The sequence below is a fragment of the Citrus clementina genome, unplaced genomic scaffold (assembly GCF_000493195.1).
Source record: "Citrus clementina cultivar Clemenules unplaced genomic scaffold, Citrus_clementina_v1.0 scaffold_5, whole genome shotgun sequence".
Classification (NCBI taxonomy): Eukaryota; Viridiplantae; Streptophyta; class Magnoliopsida; order Sapindales; family Rutaceae; genus Citrus; species Citrus x clementina.
This window is the reverse complement of record NW_006262201.1, coordinates 23,306,146-23,327,301: the sequence shown is the minus strand read 5'-3', so window position 1 is coordinate 23,327,301 and position 21,156 is coordinate 23,306,146. Positions and strand designations below refer to the sequence as shown.

At 36.3% G+C, this 21,156-nt stretch overlaps 2 protein-coding genes and 1 non-coding gene across 3 annotated transcripts; 2 read left to right on the top strand and 1 right to left on the bottom strand.

The window, feature by feature from the left end:
- Positions 1 to 7,980: 7,980 nt before the first annotated feature.
- LOC112098758 lies at positions 7,981 to 8,086 on the bottom strand. The gene has a single exon (XR_002905866.1). It is a non-coding gene; the product is annotated as a small nucleolar RNA R71 (small nucleolar RNA).
- A 1,156-nt stretch (positions 8,087 to 9,242) lies between these two features.
- On the top strand, positions 9,243 to 9,862 carry LOC112098042. The gene is made up of 2 exons (XM_024183645.1): positions 9,243 to 9,581; positions 9,845 to 9,862. Exons 1-2 carry the CDS (start codon positions 9,243 to 9,245, stop codon positions 9,860 to 9,862), a joined length of 357 nt encoding a protein of 118 aa, XP_024039413.1.
- Positions 9,863 to 14,685: 4,823 nt separating this feature from the next.
- On the top strand, positions 14,686 to 19,608 carry LOC18040194. Its single transcript, XM_024183644.1, has 6 exons — positions 14,686 to 15,532; positions 15,689 to 15,883; positions 16,222 to 17,576; positions 18,250 to 18,333; positions 18,818 to 19,416; positions 19,539 to 19,608. The coding sequence occupies exons 1-6, from the start codon at positions 14,686 to 14,688 to the stop codon at positions 19,606 to 19,608; spliced, it is 3,150 nt and encodes a 1,049-aa protein (XP_024039412.1).
- Positions 19,609 to 21,156: the final 1,548 nt, after the last annotated feature.

Here is a 21,156-nt window from a genome sequence, read left to right as displayed (position 1 = left end):
GTTTGTTGAACGGAGAGTCTATAAGTTGTAACGCAAGTTACGCCCGAACATTCTGTGAGTCATGCTGCAGAAATAATCATGCACTTTCATCATGTCAGTGGCCCAACAACAGTAGTAAAATCAACCAAAAAACCACATAAGGCGAATAAGGGAGCGTACCACATACGATTTGTTGGTGATGATTCCAGGAGTATCCATAAATTTGATGACGTAAACTCCACAATCAAAACCGTTAGGTTGCCGTGGAACTCCTTCCCCATGGGTCACTACAAATGACAAGAAACTCCAAGATACTGAATATGTAGCATCCACAACGCCATGAAGTATAGCATCCAACGAGTGTAACTATTTTCAAGTGCAAAAATACATCACATGTATTAATAACACAATACCTAGAAAACTAAACTCATCGTTTTTATAAAAAAATTAGTTGGACTTACAATACTATTCACTTGGATTTCTCGATCTCGTGTCCGTTGTGCATCCGATAGTGGATCCCAGATCTCTGCTTGTTTGTCTTTAATTTTAACCAACAGCATAAACCAATGGTGGCCACCATCATGCATGGGAACAATGATCTATTCAAGAACAACTTAGGGTCACTTTTACCATACATAATATCGATCATAACGAAAAATCATTTCAACAAACACACACGCTACCTGATGGCACCGGTGCAGGTCATACATGTAACGTTTGCGGTATTGGGAGGCAGCCTTGAAACCATCTAAATGTGCATTTGGCATTGTAGCAAATTGCTACATATTCATCACATCAAATTCATATAGAACACAACTGAAATTACCATAGTTAATGATGAAAAAAAGGATATGAAAAAAAAAAAAACAGGAACGGATCAGTAACTGCATATCTTGTTGGTAGGAACCAACTGATTGGTTGCCCGTGGCTTTTGCACGACTCACGTCGTGTAAGGTAATCACTCATCATGCAAATAATCTAAACACAAGAACAATTATAATTGGTTTTATTAACTACAATTTTATCATTAAAGTCAAATTACGAATAAACCTCCTCGTCAAGTGATGCATCGGGCAAAAGTGATAACAAGCCTCGCCGAGTGATATCCTCATGACTTGATCGCACAATTATTTCACTGTATGTTAATCACATGATATATTAACAAAATCAAACAACTATGACAACATATTAAACGAAAAGAGCTTGATGAGTGGCCATGAAGGTATTGTTACTCTAGGCTAGTGCTTTTGTCAAATCCATACTAGAGCATTTTCAATTGATCGAGGGTCACCGGCTCATTCACTAAAAAAGGGCCCGCTCGATATTTTGGCTTTGGACCGCGTGAGACTTGATCATACGGGGACAACTGGTACCGCCCCGGCTTTCGATTTCTGTATGGCCGAGGAGGGCCTAAAGACAGCGGATTAAAATCTTACGGCTGTTGACATTTCTTCTCTTGTTTCGATTAGACTAAATCATATATAGTTTAGACAAAAGTTAACAAATTATTACTCTATGTATACCTCATCTTGAAGTTCCGGCACCAATTTAGGCTTCATCGCGTCTTGCAATACTTCTGCCAACTTTTCTTTTAGGATAGCCTCTTCATCAGTGGATGTGCTGAGGTACACAGCTTTTCGTTCTTTAACTTCGATGGGCGTACGCTTTTCCTGTACTAGATCTAAAAGCGTGACAACTCTGGGATAGGTGGGTGCATCTTCATATTCGGAGAGGAAAAGATTGGACCATCAGTTGCCTCGGCACCAGTACATGTAGGAGGTGATTGACTATCATCAGCGACATTCGCTCCTTCTTGACGAAAATATGCTCGTTCCAACTTTTCAACCTTTTCAGTAAGAGAATCCATTTTCAAGCCCATTCTTTATAGTAAATCATTATTTCTTCTCATATGTTCCTCCATTCTATCCATTACTGCTAATATAGCATGAAATGGATGCTGCCTTGCAGTGTCAACATCGTCAATTTGTTCTTCACTTTGAGCACCTGATGAGCTGCAACTGATTTCTCGCATCGAAACCTGCATTAACTACAAATATCCATAAATAATCTATTCAATTTAATAACATAACTACAAAACACTATACAATTATGGAAGGGAACAAACCGCATTGCTCTCAAAGTCACCATACTTTTGTCACCACTTGAGGAATCTTTTTATTTCACTATCAATCCATGCACTAAGAGGACATCCATTCTCCGCAACAGAAGAAAGTTGAAACTTAGTTGATGACATGTAGAACAGTTGCAAACAACAACAAATTAGTTAATACGGAAATAATGATCGATAATACCATAATCGTTTAACTAACGAGAATACAAATTACTAAATAAATCATACCATTAAAAATATAACGCATCCGCTCATCGAGGAAATTTTATTTTCGTTGAACTTTGAAACTTCTTCCCATAAAAAATTGAAAGACCAGTTGGCCCAATTTTTATCGCGAATGTTATTCACGTCTTTTAAAGCATAAAGGTATGATGGGTTGATGTATGTAGCTGTAGTTGGACACAAAATAGTTTCAATCACAAATAGACTAAATAGAATACAGAAATCTTCATCTGCACAACTATTTGTCTTTAATTTTTCATCTAAACTACCTATTGGGATGCCTTTCTTTCCTGAGCAATACTTGGCTCGTAAGTCAGTAATTTCACTATCTTCACCACCAAGCACAATCGGTGTTCCTCCGTCACCAACACCCATCACGCTTGTAAAAGTTTTCGGAGTAAGCTTGTATTCCATTCCATGGACTGTTATCGACCGCTTATCTACGTTACATTGCTTAACTAACAATCTACATAAATCTTGCCTAAGTCGCCCACATTTTAAACCTAACAAGCTTCCGAAACCAATTTCTCTCACGGCATCTTGCTGTTCAATAGATAACGAAGAAACAATGTTGGAGAACCGTAAAACACTACATCGAGATAGGTGATTACCCTTATCAGAATTGTTCTCCACTGTTGGAATCGGTTCACTTAACAATCCACTGGCCAATCTCGAGTTCATTTCAGCCTTTTCATTATAACTGTTGATGAATTCGACTTTATCTTTCGCGCTGAGTTTCAACCATTTGTCACGTATACGCCCCTTAACCTACACTAAAAAAATATATATATTCATTGGCCAATCATTAACCAAACTATTAGTTAGTAGGTTGCAACATAGAAAAGTTGTCTACAAACCGTTTCATCCACCTTCACACATTCCTCCTTTAACTTTTGGGATTCTATCTTGCTGTAGATAGAAAAATAATATGAAATATCAGTTCTTTATATGTCAATTAAAATTATTGCACTATTAAACTGAAATGACTACAGAATGTCAATAATAAAATTCAACAATGAATTAGTTTCTTACAAGTAGTATATGTACGAATGCTTGCCCGGCCTCGGAGGATCCAGCTTCAGACTGAATATTAATGTCATCTGCGACATTGGCCTTACGCTTACCCATTATACTGTGTACACTAAAAATTATGTCCCCTGTCAATACACACAGATAATGTCATCAAACTCTCTCCGCGAATTCTAAATCCATGTAAATTATTACATTACCCAACAATACGCACTAATAAACTTACATGATAAAACCTGTAATTTTTAAATATGAGAGGCGAATGATTCTTCTTACCACATCAAATAAAACACTCAATCAACAAATATAATGATACCAAACAAAACCCATGATACCCATGTCTCATTACCGTAGGTGGACTGCAGATATGGCCTGACAACGACTCAGAATGGGCTGACGGGAACTGAGTGGGTTGTGAATCTGTAACTGCAAATCCTTGCCGGCAATAGAGATCAACCTCCGCGTGTCTTCGCCGGATAGCGCCGTCGTTGGTGGCCCTGATGAGGCGTCTCGTGAGGGACTGCAGGCGAGAGAGTGAATGATGAGGGAGAGGGAGAGGGAGAGGGAGAGGGAGCCGTGAGGATGAGTGAAGAGGGAGAGGGAGAGAGAGAGGGAGCCGTGAGGGTGAGTGAAGAGGGAGAGGGAGAGAGAGAGGGAGCCGTGAGGGTGAGTGAAGAGGGAGAGGGAGAAGGAGTTGTTGGTGTATAAATACTAATGCTATTGGTGTCAATGTGCAAGTGTACACAACAAGTAATAAAGTGATGAGTATTCAAGATCGTCTCCACAGGGATTGATGTTATTAGATTTGCTACAACAATCTTAACAGTGCAGATTTTGTGCTAAAATAAAATAAACAATTAATGAAACTAATGTACTAATTAAAATAAAAACGCAATAAATAAATGCAATAAAGTAAACTATTACGTCAAGCTCAAGGATAAAACTAATGGGAGTATATAGTAGTTGAGTGAATAAACTCTCCTAATGGTCTTGACTATTTTCTAATGGTTGGCTCGGTTGCTATAGTATTTGCTACAGCACTGGGCAGAATCCTTATATATCCTCAACCGTCGCATGTTGGATATCTTATATCTATATGCAACCTAACAGTGATCAGTTGCTATGCCAACATAAGATATAGCATTACATGCTTAGGTTCTATTTACCCTACAAGGTGAATCCTTATGTCTAGTTCATCACTAATCTTAAATCAAGCATGGCCTTTTTGGGACTCAAGTAAAACTCAATCCGGGAAACTCAATTTAAGATCAAGTATTGTTATGATATGCTCCACTAAGATAGGCCCTTTTACGGCTCTCTCCTAACTTGTATCATTAAATGGGTGATCAACCAAAATAATGAATAAAAATATATACTATCAAAACAAACTGCTACAGCAAACATGTAGCAACACATAAATTCAGTCAATAAACCATCAAGATTGTTTATCACTCAACCACAAATAAATTTAGTTCGTGGTTTGCAAAAGAAAAATAAAGAACAAAGTTTCAGCCATGAAACACATCCCCATAAATAAATAGAAAACGAGAAAACAAGAGAAGAATAAGAAGGATTGAGCTCCCAATTGATTTCTGCAAATTCTCCTCTTGTGCAGCCCTTAATCTCTCTCTTGAATCTTGTATTTCTTATGTTTCTTTGTGTTTTTCTCCTTGGGTGACGGCTCTCCCTTTTCCTTATGATGTGTGCTTCTTTTATAGTTGAAAATTAGGGTAAACGGAAGCCTTTGTCGCGCATAAGTCAGATTAGGAAACTGCAGATCGCAATTCTGCAAGTATCCCGCACGGAATTTTTTCTGTCGTTGTTCCAAGATTTCTACAGCAATGGCTACAGCAACTGAACTGTTCCAGATTTGTTTCAATTCTTTTATAGCCATGTTCTTCCTCATTTTTGTAAGCTTATTGCATAACATTCCTTCCATGAATTATAAGCTTCTGGAAACCTACAATTATGCACACAATTTGAGCACAAATTACTTTAAATCAAGCAAAACTCATTAAGACTAAACTAAAATGAATATTTATGCAAAATGTAACAAAAATGCAATAGAATCACATCATTTACTCTCTAAGTAATATTAATTTAAGTCTAAAAGTGCTATGATAACTCTCATTTCATAGAGTTATTACACCCCCAAACTTAAACCATTACTTGTCCTCAAGTAATGACAACAACATTCACACTTCAATCACACAATCATGCAACAAATAACTTAGCTCTGTCATCAAATTTGCAAGGATTCTTCCACCCTCAGATCACACTCTTAATCATACAAAATAGCCATAGTAGTTCAGTTCTAGACTTAGGGTTCATTCTGTCCAAAGTGTGTATGTTCCACTTTGATCAAATTCCAGAGGTGCTACAGCATTGCACAAACTTTGTATACAATTCAGAGGTAGAACACAAATATATTCACATATGGGGGATCAGAACTCACAATTATATTCAAACTGTGCTACAACAATAATAATTTTTTTTTCAGTTAAACCCTTCAATGCAACATTGAGCTTTCATGTGAATGCCTATCACTTGTAATGACGACACCCAATTACTCATTCAAAGTACATGTCAGAGTTGCTACAGCAACGCATTCAGGATGTTATATCTAGGTCATACCTTTGGACGCCTTTGACTCAAGGCTGAACATGGGGCTCATGAACAGACCAGGTTACTCAGTATTCTAGGTAGCGGACCACTTTATCATCATTTCTCTTTTTTTTATAATTGCTGCAGCACTGCTCGTAGCTCGTGTTGCCTTTGGACTCAAGTTTGCATATGGGGTGCATACTCAACCCTGGTTACTCAGCAACTTAAACCATTGGAGCAGAATTTATTTCATAACAAGCACAGTCCAACAAAAAGTTTTCCCCAAACTTGAGATATTTTCTACTCTTTTTTTGGTTTTCATGGCTCTGCTACAACATTCTCATAAAACTCAACCAAAGTCTAAGTGTCGGGACTGAAGTTCAACCTCCATCTATAACTATCTCTACTTGGCTTTCTCATAAATACTGAATAACACTCAATTTATCTTCATTAGGTTTTCAAATCCATACACAAATATTAGATAACAGAGCTTCACACAACACAAGCATAAACACATGCACTCATAAACACAACCCCCCCAAACTTGAGTGGTGCTGTGTCCTCACAAGCACACAAAACAAAACCACATAAACCAGACATGCATACACTAAATAAAATGACATGCAAAATGAATTAGAAAATTAAAACTAAATGAAAGAAAAGTTTTACAGCAAGAAGTAAAATAAACTAGCGGTTAGGGGCACTGCCCTGTTGCTGGAAGCACTGCTGTAGCACAGGCTGTAAAGGGTCACTTCTTCTTTGATCCACTTCTCAAACGCTCCTTATCATAAAATATGATCAATCCATTTGCTGCTGCAAAAGCAAGAAATGTCTCTATTGTTTGAGAATCTTCTGTTATATGTCATGCTGTAAGTGATGCTGCAGCAATTCCCTCCTGCTCTTTTTGCCCACATTTTTTTTTGTACTTGCTACAATGTAACATAAAGACATAAAAAATTAGATGCACACTTAAAATAACAAAAAGACAAATTAAATAATTTAAAAGCTAAATTCAATGCCATAAAAACTTGAAACAACTTCCCTTATTGGGTTGCCTCCCAATTAGCGCTTGATTTTAGGTCCTTCAGCCTGACCTTTCTTGTTTCCTCAACCTAGATCTTTCAAGAACCGATCCCTCTTTAGGCTATTCACACCATCTCCCATATAGTGCTTTACTCTTGGCCCATTAACCTTGAATTCTTGTTGTTCTGGAGTGAGTTCCCTTTGCTGGATTTGCTCGTCAATTCTGAATGGTTGCTTCTTCCTTAACCATGCTATGTTAGCTGCTCCATGATCTTCATCATCAAGTCCTTCAATTGTTACAGCATTGATTTCTTCCTTACAGCAGCAACTGTGTAATCTCTCAGTTACAACAAAGTCCACAGCACTGATAAAATTAAAATCTTCAATCTCATCGGGACTCTTCATGGCATCCAGCACATTGAATGTAACTTGCTGGTTATTCACCCTCATGGTTAATTCTCCTTTTTGAACATCAATTAAAGTCTTTCCCGTAGCTAAGAAAGGTCTCCCTAGAATGATTGGCACTTCTTTGTCTGCCTCAAAGTCTAGCATAATAAAATCCACTGGAAAAATAAATTTATCCACCAGGGAACAACGACATTATTCACATGGTGAACGATAGAGATAGAGCCATTTGAGATTACGCAGTGTTGACTCCTCAAGCCATACATCCAGGAATAGTTAGACCCGACGTTCAAGCTGACAATTTTGAACTCAAACTCGTGATGTTTCAGATGCTTTAAACAGTGGGGCAATTTAATGGTTTGCCATCCGAAGATCCTCATTTACACCTTAAGTTATTTTTGGAAGTAAGTGATGCTTTCAAGATTGCTGGAGCATCGCAGGAAGCATTGAGACTCGGACTTTTCCCGTTTTCTTTGAGAGATCGAGCAAGAGCATGGTTGAATTCTCTACCACCAGATTCTATCACTACATGAAGTGACTTGGCTGACAAATTTTTGTTGAAATACTTCCCGCCAACCAAGAATGCAAAGTTGAGGAACGAGATCACATCTTTCCATCAACTTGAAGATGAGAGCTTGGTGATGCATGGGAAAGATTTAAGGAGTTACTTAGGAGATGTCCTCATCATGGTATTCCTTGATGCATACAGTTGGAAACTTTCTATAATGGTCTCAACCCAAGCACTAGATTGATGGTGGACGCTTCAGCAAATGGGGCTTTGTTATCTAAGTCTTACAATGAGGCTTATGAAATTTTAGAGAGGATTGCTAACAACAATTATCAGTGGCCATCAACCAAACAAGCTGCAGCAAGAGGAACTGCAGGAGTTCATAACGTAGATGCCTTGAGAACATTGTCAGCCCAAGTAACTTCATTAACAAGGATGGTAAAGGCTATGACTACTGCTCCAGCAACTGTTAACCAAATTTCTGATATGTCTTGCGTTTATTGTGGAGAAGGGCATTTATTTGACAATTGTCCTGGTAATCCAGCTTTGGTTAACTATATGGGCAGCTTTAATAGACAGAACCAGGACAATCCATATTCAAACACTTACAACCCTGGATGGAGACAGCACCCGAACTTTTCATGGAGTTATCAGAACCAGACTACTGCAGCACCCAGTGGACATAACAGACTTGCTCAACCACCTGGATTTTATCAGTAAAATCAAGAGCAAAGAAGTATCAACAATGATCAACTTAGCTCCCTTGAAGGTTTGATTAAGGATTATATTGTGAAAAATGAAGTGGTTGTCCAAAGTCATGCTGCATCTTTGAAAAACTTGGAAAATCAAATTGGACAGCTTGCTACAGCAGTAAGCAACAGACCTCACGGTAGTTTACCCATTAATACAGAGGACCCAAGAAGAGAAGGGAAAGAGCACTGCAAAGTAATTAACTTGAGATCTGGAAAAGATGTTCATAGTCCCGTTGGTGTACCAAAAAGAAAAATTGAGTCCAACAAAGGCCAAGAAGACACTCAAGTAGAGAATGAGTCACAGTCTTCCACTTTTCGGAATGCAAATCAACACAGCTCTGCTACAACATTTACAGAAAGTTATGATCCAGCATCTGGTGGTAAGGAAGCTACAACACCAATAGTAACAGACCTGAGTAGAGCAAAAGAGAAGCAGTCTGTACAACCTGCTGCAGCACAGCAGTTTAGACACCCACCACCATTCCCTCAAAGATTTCAGAAGCAACAATAAGACAAGCAGTTCAGCAAAATTTTGGGGGTGCTGAAACAGCTACATATCAATATCCCTTTTGTGGAAGCTCTAGAGCAAATGCCAAATTATGCAAAAATTTTTAAGGATATCTTGTCAAAGAAAAGAAGACTTGGAGAATTTGAGACAGTTGCTTTAACACAAGAGTGCAGCCGAATGCTTCAGAGTAAGATACCACAGAAGATGAAGGATCTAGGAAGCTTCACAATTCCATGCTCCATAGGCACTGAATACAGTGGCAAAGCACTTTGTGATTTAGGGGCTAGCATCAATCTCATGCCTTTATCAGTGTTTAAGCAATTGGGAGTTGGTGAATGTAGACCAACAACAGTGACTTTACAACTTGCTGACAGATCTCATGCATATCCAGAAGGGAAGATTGAAGATGTGTTGGTGAAGGTGGATAAATTTATTTTTCCAGTGGATTTTATTTTGCAAGCCTATTGCATAGCATTCCTTCCATGAATTATAAGCTTCTGGAAACCTACAATTATGTACACAATTTGAGCACAAATTACTTTAAATCAAGCAAAACTCATTAAGACTAAACTCAAATGAATATTTATGCAAAATGTAACAAAAATGCAATAGAATCACATCATTTACTCTCTAAGTAATATTAATTTAAGTCTAAAAGTGCTATGATAACTCTCATTTCATAGAGTTATCAGGAGTCGTGAGCCGTGAGTGAGGATGGAGGGAAGAACAAATTGATTTCCCGCGTGAGGTGAGAGCCTTTTGTTTGTTTTTTTTCCCAACAAATATATTTGCCTGGGTTTGATGTGTGTTGAGGGGGTTTGGTGTGTGTTGAGACCGATTCTATAGGTTTCAAGTTTTTTTTATTTTTTTAATTATTTATTGTTTAAATTCATTTATGGCCGTTGGATTCAATACAATGAATCCAACGGCCATAAAACCTGCATGTATCTGATACATGCAGGTATTGTAACATCAGCCTTTACAATCACATAACCTCAATTTACATTTTTTTTAAAAGAAAAATTATTTTTTTTCTTTTTCTGTTCGGTTTGATTGGAAAAAAAAAGGTGAGATTAAATATGTGTGTGTGTGGATAATGAGCGAATAAAGACGGGTATCTTTTGCAGAGATTTGATGTCTGACAAAGTGCTTTCACCTATAAGTGAAGATTCATATATAATTACTCATCGTACAATGATGATTGGAGCTGCATATATCATTTATTATTAACAACTACTTTAATGTACCTCCTAGGTCGTATTTACTATACTAATTAGGAGATACTACAATGTTAAATTATTTGATAAATATTTATTATAATTTAAAAAATATATTAATTTTATCCTCCACTTTATGATTAAAAACAATTATAATGTGTATAAATCATTCATTCTATAATCTTAAGCTTTATTAAAGTTCGAAAAACTATTACTCTATATGATATAATAGTGTGATGTTATTACACTATTATACCATATAAAATATATTTGCTTTCTTAAATTTTAATAAAGTCTAGGCCTTGGAGAGAAACACTTTATATATATACATACATATATATATATATATATATATATATATAATGATTCTCTAGAGACGGACATCCTCATTTTAACAAAGTGGTGATATCATTAACAAACTAAATAACACATATTTTAATACGCCAATAGATAAAAAAAATACAGTTTTTAATGTGCTAAAATATATTTCTTTTGTTTATTATTGATATTTTCACTTTAACAAAGTGAGGGTCTCCTCACTATAGAAGTACTTTATAAATATTTTTGTATTTTTGTGAAAATTATTATTTAAAAATTATATCTTACCAAAGACTAATAGTTTTTATTTTATTACTATGCTGTACTTTTCAAGAAAGAACACCTCAATACCATGACCTTAATTTTTGAACTCTCTTGTACAAGGTTGTTGGCTGGTCTATTTAGTTTAGTCTTTCAATTATTTGTGGTTTGAACTGAGATGATCCGAATAAAGCTATATATCAATAATTTCCTAGTGAAACTTTGGGAAAAAATAAAAATCCTCTCATACAGTAGCATTATTTTAATTCTCAGCTTGATTATGTTTTGAGTTAACTTATAGATTATTTGAAATAAAAAGGCTATAATTTATTTTTTCCAACTAAATATTTTTAAATAATTTTGTTAATTTAATGAGTAATTATACACTTACAAAGTTATGATATAAAATTATATCCTAGAATCTCAATAATATGACACCAATTAACTACTGCTTTGTGTTTCTTAGTAATTAACTTTTTATACTATTATCAATGAGATAATTAATTTCAACACCAATAAACAAGATTTATATTAATACATCCTCTAGTTTTATTATCAAATAATCATATGTCATAATCAAACCAAGCTACCAGAGCCTAACACTATAAGATTGATTGAAGGGGTTTCCAAGTTTGAAAATGTTAGTAGCATTGGCAAATGGCAACTTCCAAGAATCTTCCTGCTACAATCAATCATTTAGTGAAATGCCCAAATGACACAAAGGACCCCGCCAACCGTGAAGTCACATCATTTATTTATTTGTAAATGAAAAATAAGGTTCCGATCGGAAGAAATCAGCACCTTATAATGCATGATTACCCGTATGTCAAGTTTGGCGATTATAAGTCATCATCACAATAACTTTGGACTTTGATATTTAAGTCTCCGTTTGGGACCAAAGTATGCTAGTTGGACAACACATCACTCAATTATAGAGTGCGAAATATTGATATTGTCATTATTTTACGTAATGTATAAACTTTTCCTTTTATTTTTGTTTGTTTATTTATTTTTAATAACTAATAAATATAAATTTATTTTTTAATATTTAATAAATATTGTCAGAAAATAACAAACAATGACCCAAATCCTTTTATTTTACAGAAATAATTTCAATTCACAACAACAATGACATTACATTACCAAACAAACACTAAATATTTTGATGATTGGAGTTTATCTTTCATTCATAGCATGAAAAGTTTGAAATAGGATCTCAAAACAAAAGAGTACGACATGTCGTGTTGGGTTTACAGAAGAAGTGTACGCCATGTCATCCGAAAACTAAAAGGCACGTATGACAACCAAACGATGTCATCTCTGATTTGCCTACACTTTAAGGATGAATTCTGGGTTTTGAGTGACAATTAAAAGCCAGAGTGAGAATTAGAGAGAGAGTTATATATTCTTATTTATTCCTAGTCACTTGCTATATTGTGTAGGTCTTTTGTGACTCCAATAATAAAAATGTTCAATATTTTTTTTGATAGAGCAATATTTGTTAAAGCATAAAGAAAGGCAGAAATATTGTAAATCCATCTCAAATTTTCTGTTTATTGTGGTCGCTGCTAGCGCTAGCTGTTTTCGTATTTAACTTTGTTCCCTTTTGCCATCAACTCTTTGCATTTTCATTGGATCAAGCGACCTTTTTCTTGTTTCAATTTTTGATCTCAAAAGCACTTTGATTCTCTTCTGTTACATGGATTTTCTCCTTGTTTTGCACAAACATCGTTTCTCTTTCCCATTTAGCCTTGATTTGCTTCTACTTGACTACCAATTGCCCAGTCGTTGACCCTGTTGTATTTTTATTTCGTTCACTTCCAATAGACCAAAAAAAAAAAAGAGATGTTGAATAAAAGCCTAAAATCTAATTTGATTTTTAATCTGATTTAGCTAAGATGTCCAATTTAATACTAAGAGCAATGTTAAGGATCCTAATAATTGAGTCCCAACTGATATGGTAGTCATTTATTAGATGATGGAAATATAAATTTTATTAGTTGTGAAATTCATTATTCAATAAAAAAATAACACATAACAATTGGGTCTCAATTAGAATTTTACTATTGGAATTCCTAACATTATTCTCATATTAAAAAATTCATCAAAATAATATATGTTGATGCTAAAATCTGGTCGCCTTTGGACCGACTAGATTGGTTCACCAACGCTTGTATCGACAAAGGAACGGAGGCTGCGATCCATCAGCTTCAGCAATTTCCCGAGCTTCTGGGACCCAAATCACCCGTCTTCTTCCTTCCAGGCCTGCGTTCACAGAAACAAATCAGAGACGCCAGTGGTTTTTCGGGCATAAACCCTTCAATACTTAATTTAGTACAAGGTGTTTACGAGAAAAGTGAATGATTTGTGTTGTACATATTAGTTGCAATATTCTCAATACCAAATGTATCAAGGATTTTGATATATGAATTTCTGATTATAATTTGACAGAGTTTCCCCTTTACTCTCAATTTTTGTCTCCCCTTTTTCATCGATTTCTTGGCCTTTTATAGGCAATCATCCCATGTTTTCTGAGTATTATTCATGCCCCTCATTTTCGGGTGATGACGGACCTTCATGGGTTTCCAACCACCGAATCGTGGGTAAACGTGGGGCGTCATGTTCTCCCCAACAGTTTGGGGCATGACAAAATTGTCGTGAGTTTGTGAGATCGTGTCCTCTTTCTTTGAATAATGAGTACTTGGTCGGTATGTACATCTGGTCGGTATTCGTTTCTAGTCGGCATATGCCTTGTACAGGATGTATTACCAGGAATCTGCTCGTGCCATTCATATGGGGAAATTCGCCCCAGGGTGAGGAAAGAGGGGATAGCGGAGCTGGTACTTTTCATTACTCAACAATATCTATTATCTAAAAAAATAAAATAAAAATCTAAAACCATAGATTTACTTTTCAATCTTCTTGATTTGGCTGATTTCTTTTAAAGCTTTGGTTTCTTTAGAAGTGCAAGGAGAAATAGTAATAAGATTAAAAAAGCAATGAAGTAAAACTTTAAAATTTTTATTTCTTTATATTTTTATCGGTCATTTTACCGGTACTGGCGTTTGATTTTCTGACTAAGCTACTGTTTAGTTCTAAGTTTTGGCAATTACCCGGACTGCTCTCTTTTGTGTAACATCGACACAATGAGGCTTTGCATCTAAAAGTCGGCAGCCACGCAACTTCTTGGAATCTTCGTGCAAGTGTTGGATATCGACCGTTCGATAATGACGGCAGCATTGGTCTGGAGTGTAATTGACGCAGTGGAATAAGGATCACATGTCTCAAACTTTCGGTGAAGATATTGTCAGATATTTTATTGATTAAGGATCATTCTTTGCACTCATTCTCAATCAAGAAACGCATATGCTTTTGTTCATTGTAGTCACTGCTGTTTTGTTATTAATCTTTGCTCCCTTTTGCTGTCAACTCTCTTGAATTTCACTGGATCAACTTTTCTCTTGGCATCTGCTTTGTTGTAATCTCCAGTCTTTGTTAATTAGTCTCTCCGCTCGCAATCCAGTTGTTGAACTAGAAACCTTTTCCTTGTTTCCATCTTCTCAGCATATCCATAACAGCTATTACGATTTCTTTCATTTCTCCGCTTCCACAACCAGATAAACTGTCCATCTTTGCGTTTCTTTTTCTTTTTCTCCTCACTCTCTCTGTGTTTCGCTCATTGTTTATTTTCTTGTCAGAAACTTCGAAAAAAAGAAAAGGGATCCAGGATGGTGGAAAGCATTGTTACTAGTGTTTTAGAATTTGTGAAATGCTTGGCTCCTCCAACAGAACGCCGACTTGGTTATTTGCGTAACTATAAAGCCAACGTTGAGAAACTCAAGGCAGAAATAGACAAGCTCAAGGATGAAAGGAGAAGCATTCAGCACAGGGTTTCTGAGGCTGAAAGAAAAGGGGAAAATATTGAAGAGAAGGTTGAGAAGTGGCTGGTTAGTGCGAACATCATCATTGAGCAGGCAGCCAAATTCATTGATGATGAGAAGACAACAAATAAACGATGTCTCATGGGCTTGTGTCCTAATTTGAAGACCCGCTATCAGCTTAGCAAGAAAGCAGAAACAAAGGTGAAGGCCATTGTTAAACTCCGAGAAGAAGCTGGGAGATTTGTTGATGGAATTTCCTACCGTACCATTCCGGAGGATATATGGCTCAAGTCTCACAAAGGCTACGAAGCCTTCGATTCAAGACTTTCTACTTTGAAGGCCATACAAAATGCATTGATCGATGTTGATGTCAGCATCATTGGGGTCTACGGCATGGGCGGCATTGGAAAGACGACACTGGTGAAGGAGTTTGCAAGGCGAGCCATTGAAGACAAGCTTTACGATATGGTGGTTTTTTCGGAGGTTACCCAATGTCCAGACATAAGAAAGATCCAAGAGGAAATTGCGGAAACGTTAGGCCTAGAGTTGTCCGAGGAAGCTGAGTCTAGAAGAGCTAGTAGACTATATGAAAGATTGAAGAATGAGAAGAAGATCCTTGTGATTCTCGATAACATCTGGAAACCTCTTGATTTGGGGACTATTGGCATTCCTTTTGGAGTTGAGCACAGAGGATGTAAATTATTATTCACAACAAGAGATCTTGATGTGCTGTTAAGGATGGGATCTGAAAAAAACTTCTCGATTGGCATTTTAAATGAACAAGAAGCCTGGAGATTGTTCAAGATAATGGCTGGTGATTATGTTGAAAATCGTTAGTTAAAATCTACAGCAACCAGTGTAGCCAAGGCATGCGGAGGTTTGCCTATTGCCCTAACCACAGTAGCAAAGGCACTGAGAAAAAAAGAGCTGCCTGTGTGGAAGAATGCCTTGCAAGAACTCCAAACGCCTTCAGAGGCAAGCTTCGACGAAGGAGTACGAGCAGAGGCATACTCAACAATTGAGCTGAGTTACAAGTACTTAAGAGGTGAGCAACTCAAGAAAACTTTTTTACTGTGTAGTCTTATTACGCCAGCACCAATTATGGATTTGTTCAAATACAGCATGGGCTTGGGTGTATTTAAAAGTGTCCATAAGCTAGAAGATGCACATAACAAATTAGATGCATGGGTCAGTCAACTAAGAGACTCTTGTTTGTTGCTTGAGGATGGTGGCAGTAAATACATTTCTATGCACGATGTTGTTCACGATGTTGCCATTTCAATTGCATTTCGTGACATGAATGCATTTGTGGTGAGAAATGAGGATGATTGGAAATGGCCAAATGCAGATGAATTAAAAAATATTTTGCAATTTCTTTTAAAGATAGTATTGTTAATGACATTCCTGAAGGGTCCGAATCTCTACAACTTGAACTTCTAGTCATGTCTCCCAAGAACTCTTTTGCTGTGCCTAATATTCCTGAGAACTTATTCAAAAGGACGAAAAAGCTTCGGGTTTTGGATTTGACTAGAATGCGGTTATTGTCATTGCCATCTTCAATTGGTCTTCTAGTAAATCTTCAGACACTTTGTCTTAATCAAAGCATTTTCGGAGGCATAGACATAGCCATTATTGGAAAGTTGGAAAATCTAGAAATCCTTAGCTTTTTGCAATCTGATATTGTAGAGTTGCCTAAAGCACTGGGTCAACTGACTAAGCTAAGGCTGTTAGATTTAACAGACTGTTTCCGTCTGAAAGTTATTGCCCCAAATGTCATATCAAGCTTAATCCGATTAGAAGAATTGTATATGGGTAATTGCTTCATTGAATGGGAGGTTGAAAGAGCCAACAGCAAAAGAAGTAATGCTAGCCTTGACGAATTGATGCATTTACCTCGGCTAACCTCTCTAGAAATTGACGTTAAAAGTGACAATATTTTACCAGAAGGTTTTTTGGCCAGAAAGCTCGAAAGGTTCAAAATATCTATTGGAAATGGGTTATTCATGCATCCCATGAGTGTTGGACAACATTGGTTTAAAAGTCGGCCGCGCTTTTCGATCAACAGTGATCGCAAGATTTCAAGAGAATTGGAGCTCAAGCTTGATTTTATGGACATTTGCTCCATGAAATTGCAGGGCATCAATAACGTTGAATACTTACGGTTGGACAAGCTGCAAGGCATCGAGAATGTTCTTTTCAATTTGGACACGGAGGGCTTTTCACAATTGAAGGTCCTCTGCATTCAAAATAATCCTGACTTCTTTTGTATCGTCGATTCAAGGGAGATGGTCGCTTGTGATGCCTTTCCTCTTTTGGAGTCACTGGCCCTTCACAATTTGATCAACATGGAGAGGATATGTATTGATCGGCTCAAAGTAGAGTCTTTCAACAAACTCAAAACCATAGAAGCTTATAGTTGTAATAAGTTGAGTAATATCTTTTGGCTCTCTACTACAAAATGCCTTCCAAGACTTGAGAGGATTGCAGTTATTAATTGCAGCAAGATGAAAGAGATTTTTGCAGTTGGGGAAGAAGTTGATAATGCAATTGAGAAGATAGAGTTTGCTCAATTAAGATCTTTGAGTCTGGGGAATCTTCCAGAGGTTACAAGTTTTTGCCGTGAGGTGGAGACTCCTTCAGCATCACCGAACAGACAAGTGTCGCAAGAGGAATCGACGACTATGTATTGCTCCAGCGAAATCACTTTGGATATTTCAACTTTGCTTTTCAATGAGAAGGTGCGTAGGCTAACATTTTATTCATATATATATATAACAGAGTTTATTCTATCATGCGTTCTCTTATGTCAAACGTGGAAAATAATTAAATCATTTAGAGAATTGAAAGAAAATGAAAACAATGGGGAAAAAAATAATCTCACGCACTCACTAATTGAGCTCTTAACAGGTAGTATGAATTAGAATGCATACTCAGCTGTCAGTTGGAAATTGATTCTGACTTGCATTAATTTGTAATCAAAGAGAAATTTTCAACAAGAAATTCTTATCTTTTTAGGTTGCGTTGCCTAACTTGGAGGCTTTGGAGATATCTGAAATTAATGTCGACAAGATTTGGCACTACAATCAAATTCCAGCGGCCGTGTTTCCTCACTTTCAAAGTTTAACACGATTGATTGTGTGGGGTTGTCACAAATTAAAATAAATATTTTCAGCGTCCATGATCGGAAGCCTTAAGCAGCTCCAACGCCTAGAAATACGCTCTTGTGAGGATTTACAGGAGGTCATTTCTGAAAACAGAGCAGATCAAGTGATCCCTTATTTTGTCTTTCCACAGCTCACCACTTTGATACTCCATGATCTACCAAAACTTAGATGTTTGTACCCTGGAATGCATACTTCGGAATGGCCCGCCCTAGAAATTCTTTTAGTGTATCGTTGTGACAAATTAAAGATATTCGCTGCAGATTTATCGCAGAATAATGGGAATGATCAACTTGGTATTCCTGCACAACAGCCCTTATTGCCGCTGGAAAAGGTATGAAGCCATTTTCTAGATTTTTTATCTATAGCTTATTTTTAACTTTGAAAAATATGACAAAGTATCGATAAATTAATGCTTAATAAATTAAAAACTTTTATTATACAATAATCTTTGCTAGTCTAGATTAAGGGATCAATGTGGTAGATTAATAATTATATAAACTTTTTTAGGTATAGCATTTGTAAAAGAATCTTGAGTCTTTCCATATAGAAGAACTTACAAAATAAATTAGTAATTTATTATTGTGCAATAAAATAATTTCGAGTCAGTATAAATCAACCTTTTTTCCCTAATTTCTTTTTTACCTCTAAAATTAACATATAAAAAATCATTTAATAAATTTTATCAATAATTCAATTTTTTTTAAAATATAATATAAAACAAATACTATAAACTCACTGCGTCTGATTGGATTACTCAAAATCATTTGAGAGAACATCAATTGACCTTATTAGTTATTATGATTGATGATGATCAGATCTTACCCAACTTGACGGAACTATCACTATGCGGAAAATACGTGAAGATGATTTTGCAGGCCGATTTCCCACAACACCTTTTTGGCAGTCTCAAACAACTAGAGATTGTTGGAGATGACTCAGCTTGTTTTCCAATCTGGAATGTACTGGAGAGATTTCACAATCTCGAAATGCTCGTACTGTGTTATTTTTCATTCCACGAAGAGGTATTTTCGATGGAAGGATGCTTAGAGAAACATGTGGGGAAGTTGGCAATGATAAAAGAATTAGAGCTGTACCGGCACTATCATCTGAAGCAGCTGTGCAAACAAGACTCCAAACTTGGCCCCATTTTTCAGTATCTTGAAATTCTAAGAGTATATCATTGTCAAAGTCTGTTAATTCTATTGCAATCATCATCGGTATCTTTTGGGAACCTAACAAAACTTGTAGCTTTCGATTGCAAGAAATTGATACACTTAGTAACATCCTCCACAGCAAAAACTCTAGTGCGACTCGTATCACTTTGTGTATACGGATGCAGAGCAATGACAGAGGTGGTAATAAATGACAAAGACGGGGTTGAAAAAGAAGAGATTGTTTCCCGCAAATTGAAGAGGTTGGAACTGCGTGATTTAGACAGCCTCACAAGTTTCTGCTCTGCCAATTACACCTTCAAATTCCCATCTTTGCAAGATCTATCTGTGATTGGTTGTCCCAAATTCAAGATTTTCACTACAGGAGAATCAAGCACGCCTCCGAGAGTAAACGTCTGGTATGGAGAGACATCGAATCAACGGCGTTGGGCTAGTAATGATCTTAACACGACCATACAACAATTACATGCTGAGAAGGTACGGATATACGTGTTACTCTCTATCTCCCATGGAAAAATTTTACAAAATTTGCTTTTTCTTTTTAAATAAAATATCGATAAGATATTTGTTATAAAGTTAGTTTAAATTGATGAATAAGAATTTTATTTTCAGCTGTTGGCGGGGTCGTCGTTATACTCTGTGGATTACGACTAATTTCATTGGCTTCTTATGACTTGGAGTTACGAATTTGAAGAAGCAAGTCCCAGCTGGTAATTAATTCTTATTTTATTTATTTGATCTCGTGGGTTGTTTCACAATTTCATCTCAATTGTTTAGAATGGGTCACTTGGTTTACTGTCAATATGGAATGCACTTTTCATGATTCGTTCAGGCTTTTATGGGCAGATTTTGCGTCATTGAGCGTCTTTTGGTCTAATTTAATTTAATTTGAGTATTTTGTTTTGAGAGTTCCCTTGTTCTCTAAAATTTTATAATTCCTTGCAAGCATTTTATGATGAAATTTCAATAAGAGGGGCAACACTTGCATGTTGAAAGTGTTCAGATTTTATAATTCCTTGAAATCATGCAAACTTTTTTCTTTCTTTCCTTGCCAATTATTTATTGTCATCGTTACTGTTCCGTTAAATTTGTTTGTGCTCTGTTTGTTCATTGGAAACTTGGAAGGCAATGAAAGTACTTAAGAAAATGTTCTTGCCTATTAACACATAATTAAGAACAGCTGAATATCATTCATCGGATAAAAAAAAAAAAATCTAATTAGCCCGTCATGCCTACAACAAATGCTTAAACCATCAAAGGTTAGCTATGAACAAATATATTATGGAAATATTGTTTGAAAGCATTCGATAGAATTTTAAAAAATATCAAGTTTTCACAAACCAAAAAGGGAACTAATTTGGTCTAGTTTTGTTACAAGTATAGAAGTACAATATTTTGTCTGTTATTCTTGTTAAAATTCTCAACTCTGTGTTTGTAGAATGTCTGGATACTGATAGAGATTCAAGTCACTCTTCTTCTGTACAACATTCGAAATGAAGCCTTTTTTCCCCCCTCCATTCAAATTTTATGTTGTGAAGGGTTTCCGTTTCCATCTTCATGTGATTTACTTCACCGTGTCGCTACATCTATGATAGTGTGTGTTATATCTGAAATTCTAGTTATGCAACCCAAGAGGGGGGGTGAATTGGGATATTAAAAAATTATTCAATTCTAAAACAAAACACAATGAAAATCCAAAACTAATTTAAAGCAATAACAAATAAATCAATCACAATATAAAAGAGTAAGGGAAGAGAAAACAAACACAATGATTTTTACGTGGTTCGGCAATCTCCGCCTACGTCCACGCCTCCAAGCTCACCGGGCTTGAGGATTTCACTAAGCTAGCCTCCCAATGCTTCAAACGCTTACAATTGACTTTCAAGGTGTCAATGGACCTTTACAACAAGAGATTATCTCCAATCTCTTAACCCAAGTGTATCCCAACACTTACAACCTCTCAAGGATAAATATTACAAATG

Coding starts and splice junctions, on each gene's coding strand:
- LOC112098042 (XM_024183645.1), top strand. CDS start 9,243: ATGCCAAATTATGCAAAAATTTTTAAGGATATCTTGTCAAAGAAAAGA.
- LOC18040194 (XM_024183644.1), top strand. CDS start 14,686: ATGGTGGAAAGCATTGTTACTAGTGTTTTAGAATTTGTGAAATGCTTG. Junction 15,533..15,688: donor TGGAGTTGAGCACAGAGGAT/GTAAATTATTAT, acceptor TAAAATCTACAG/CAACCAGTGTAGCCAAGGCA. Junction 17,577..18,249: donor CTTTGCTTTTCAATGAGAAG/GTGCGTAGGCTA, acceptor GACAAATTAAAG/ATATTCGCTGCAGATTTATC.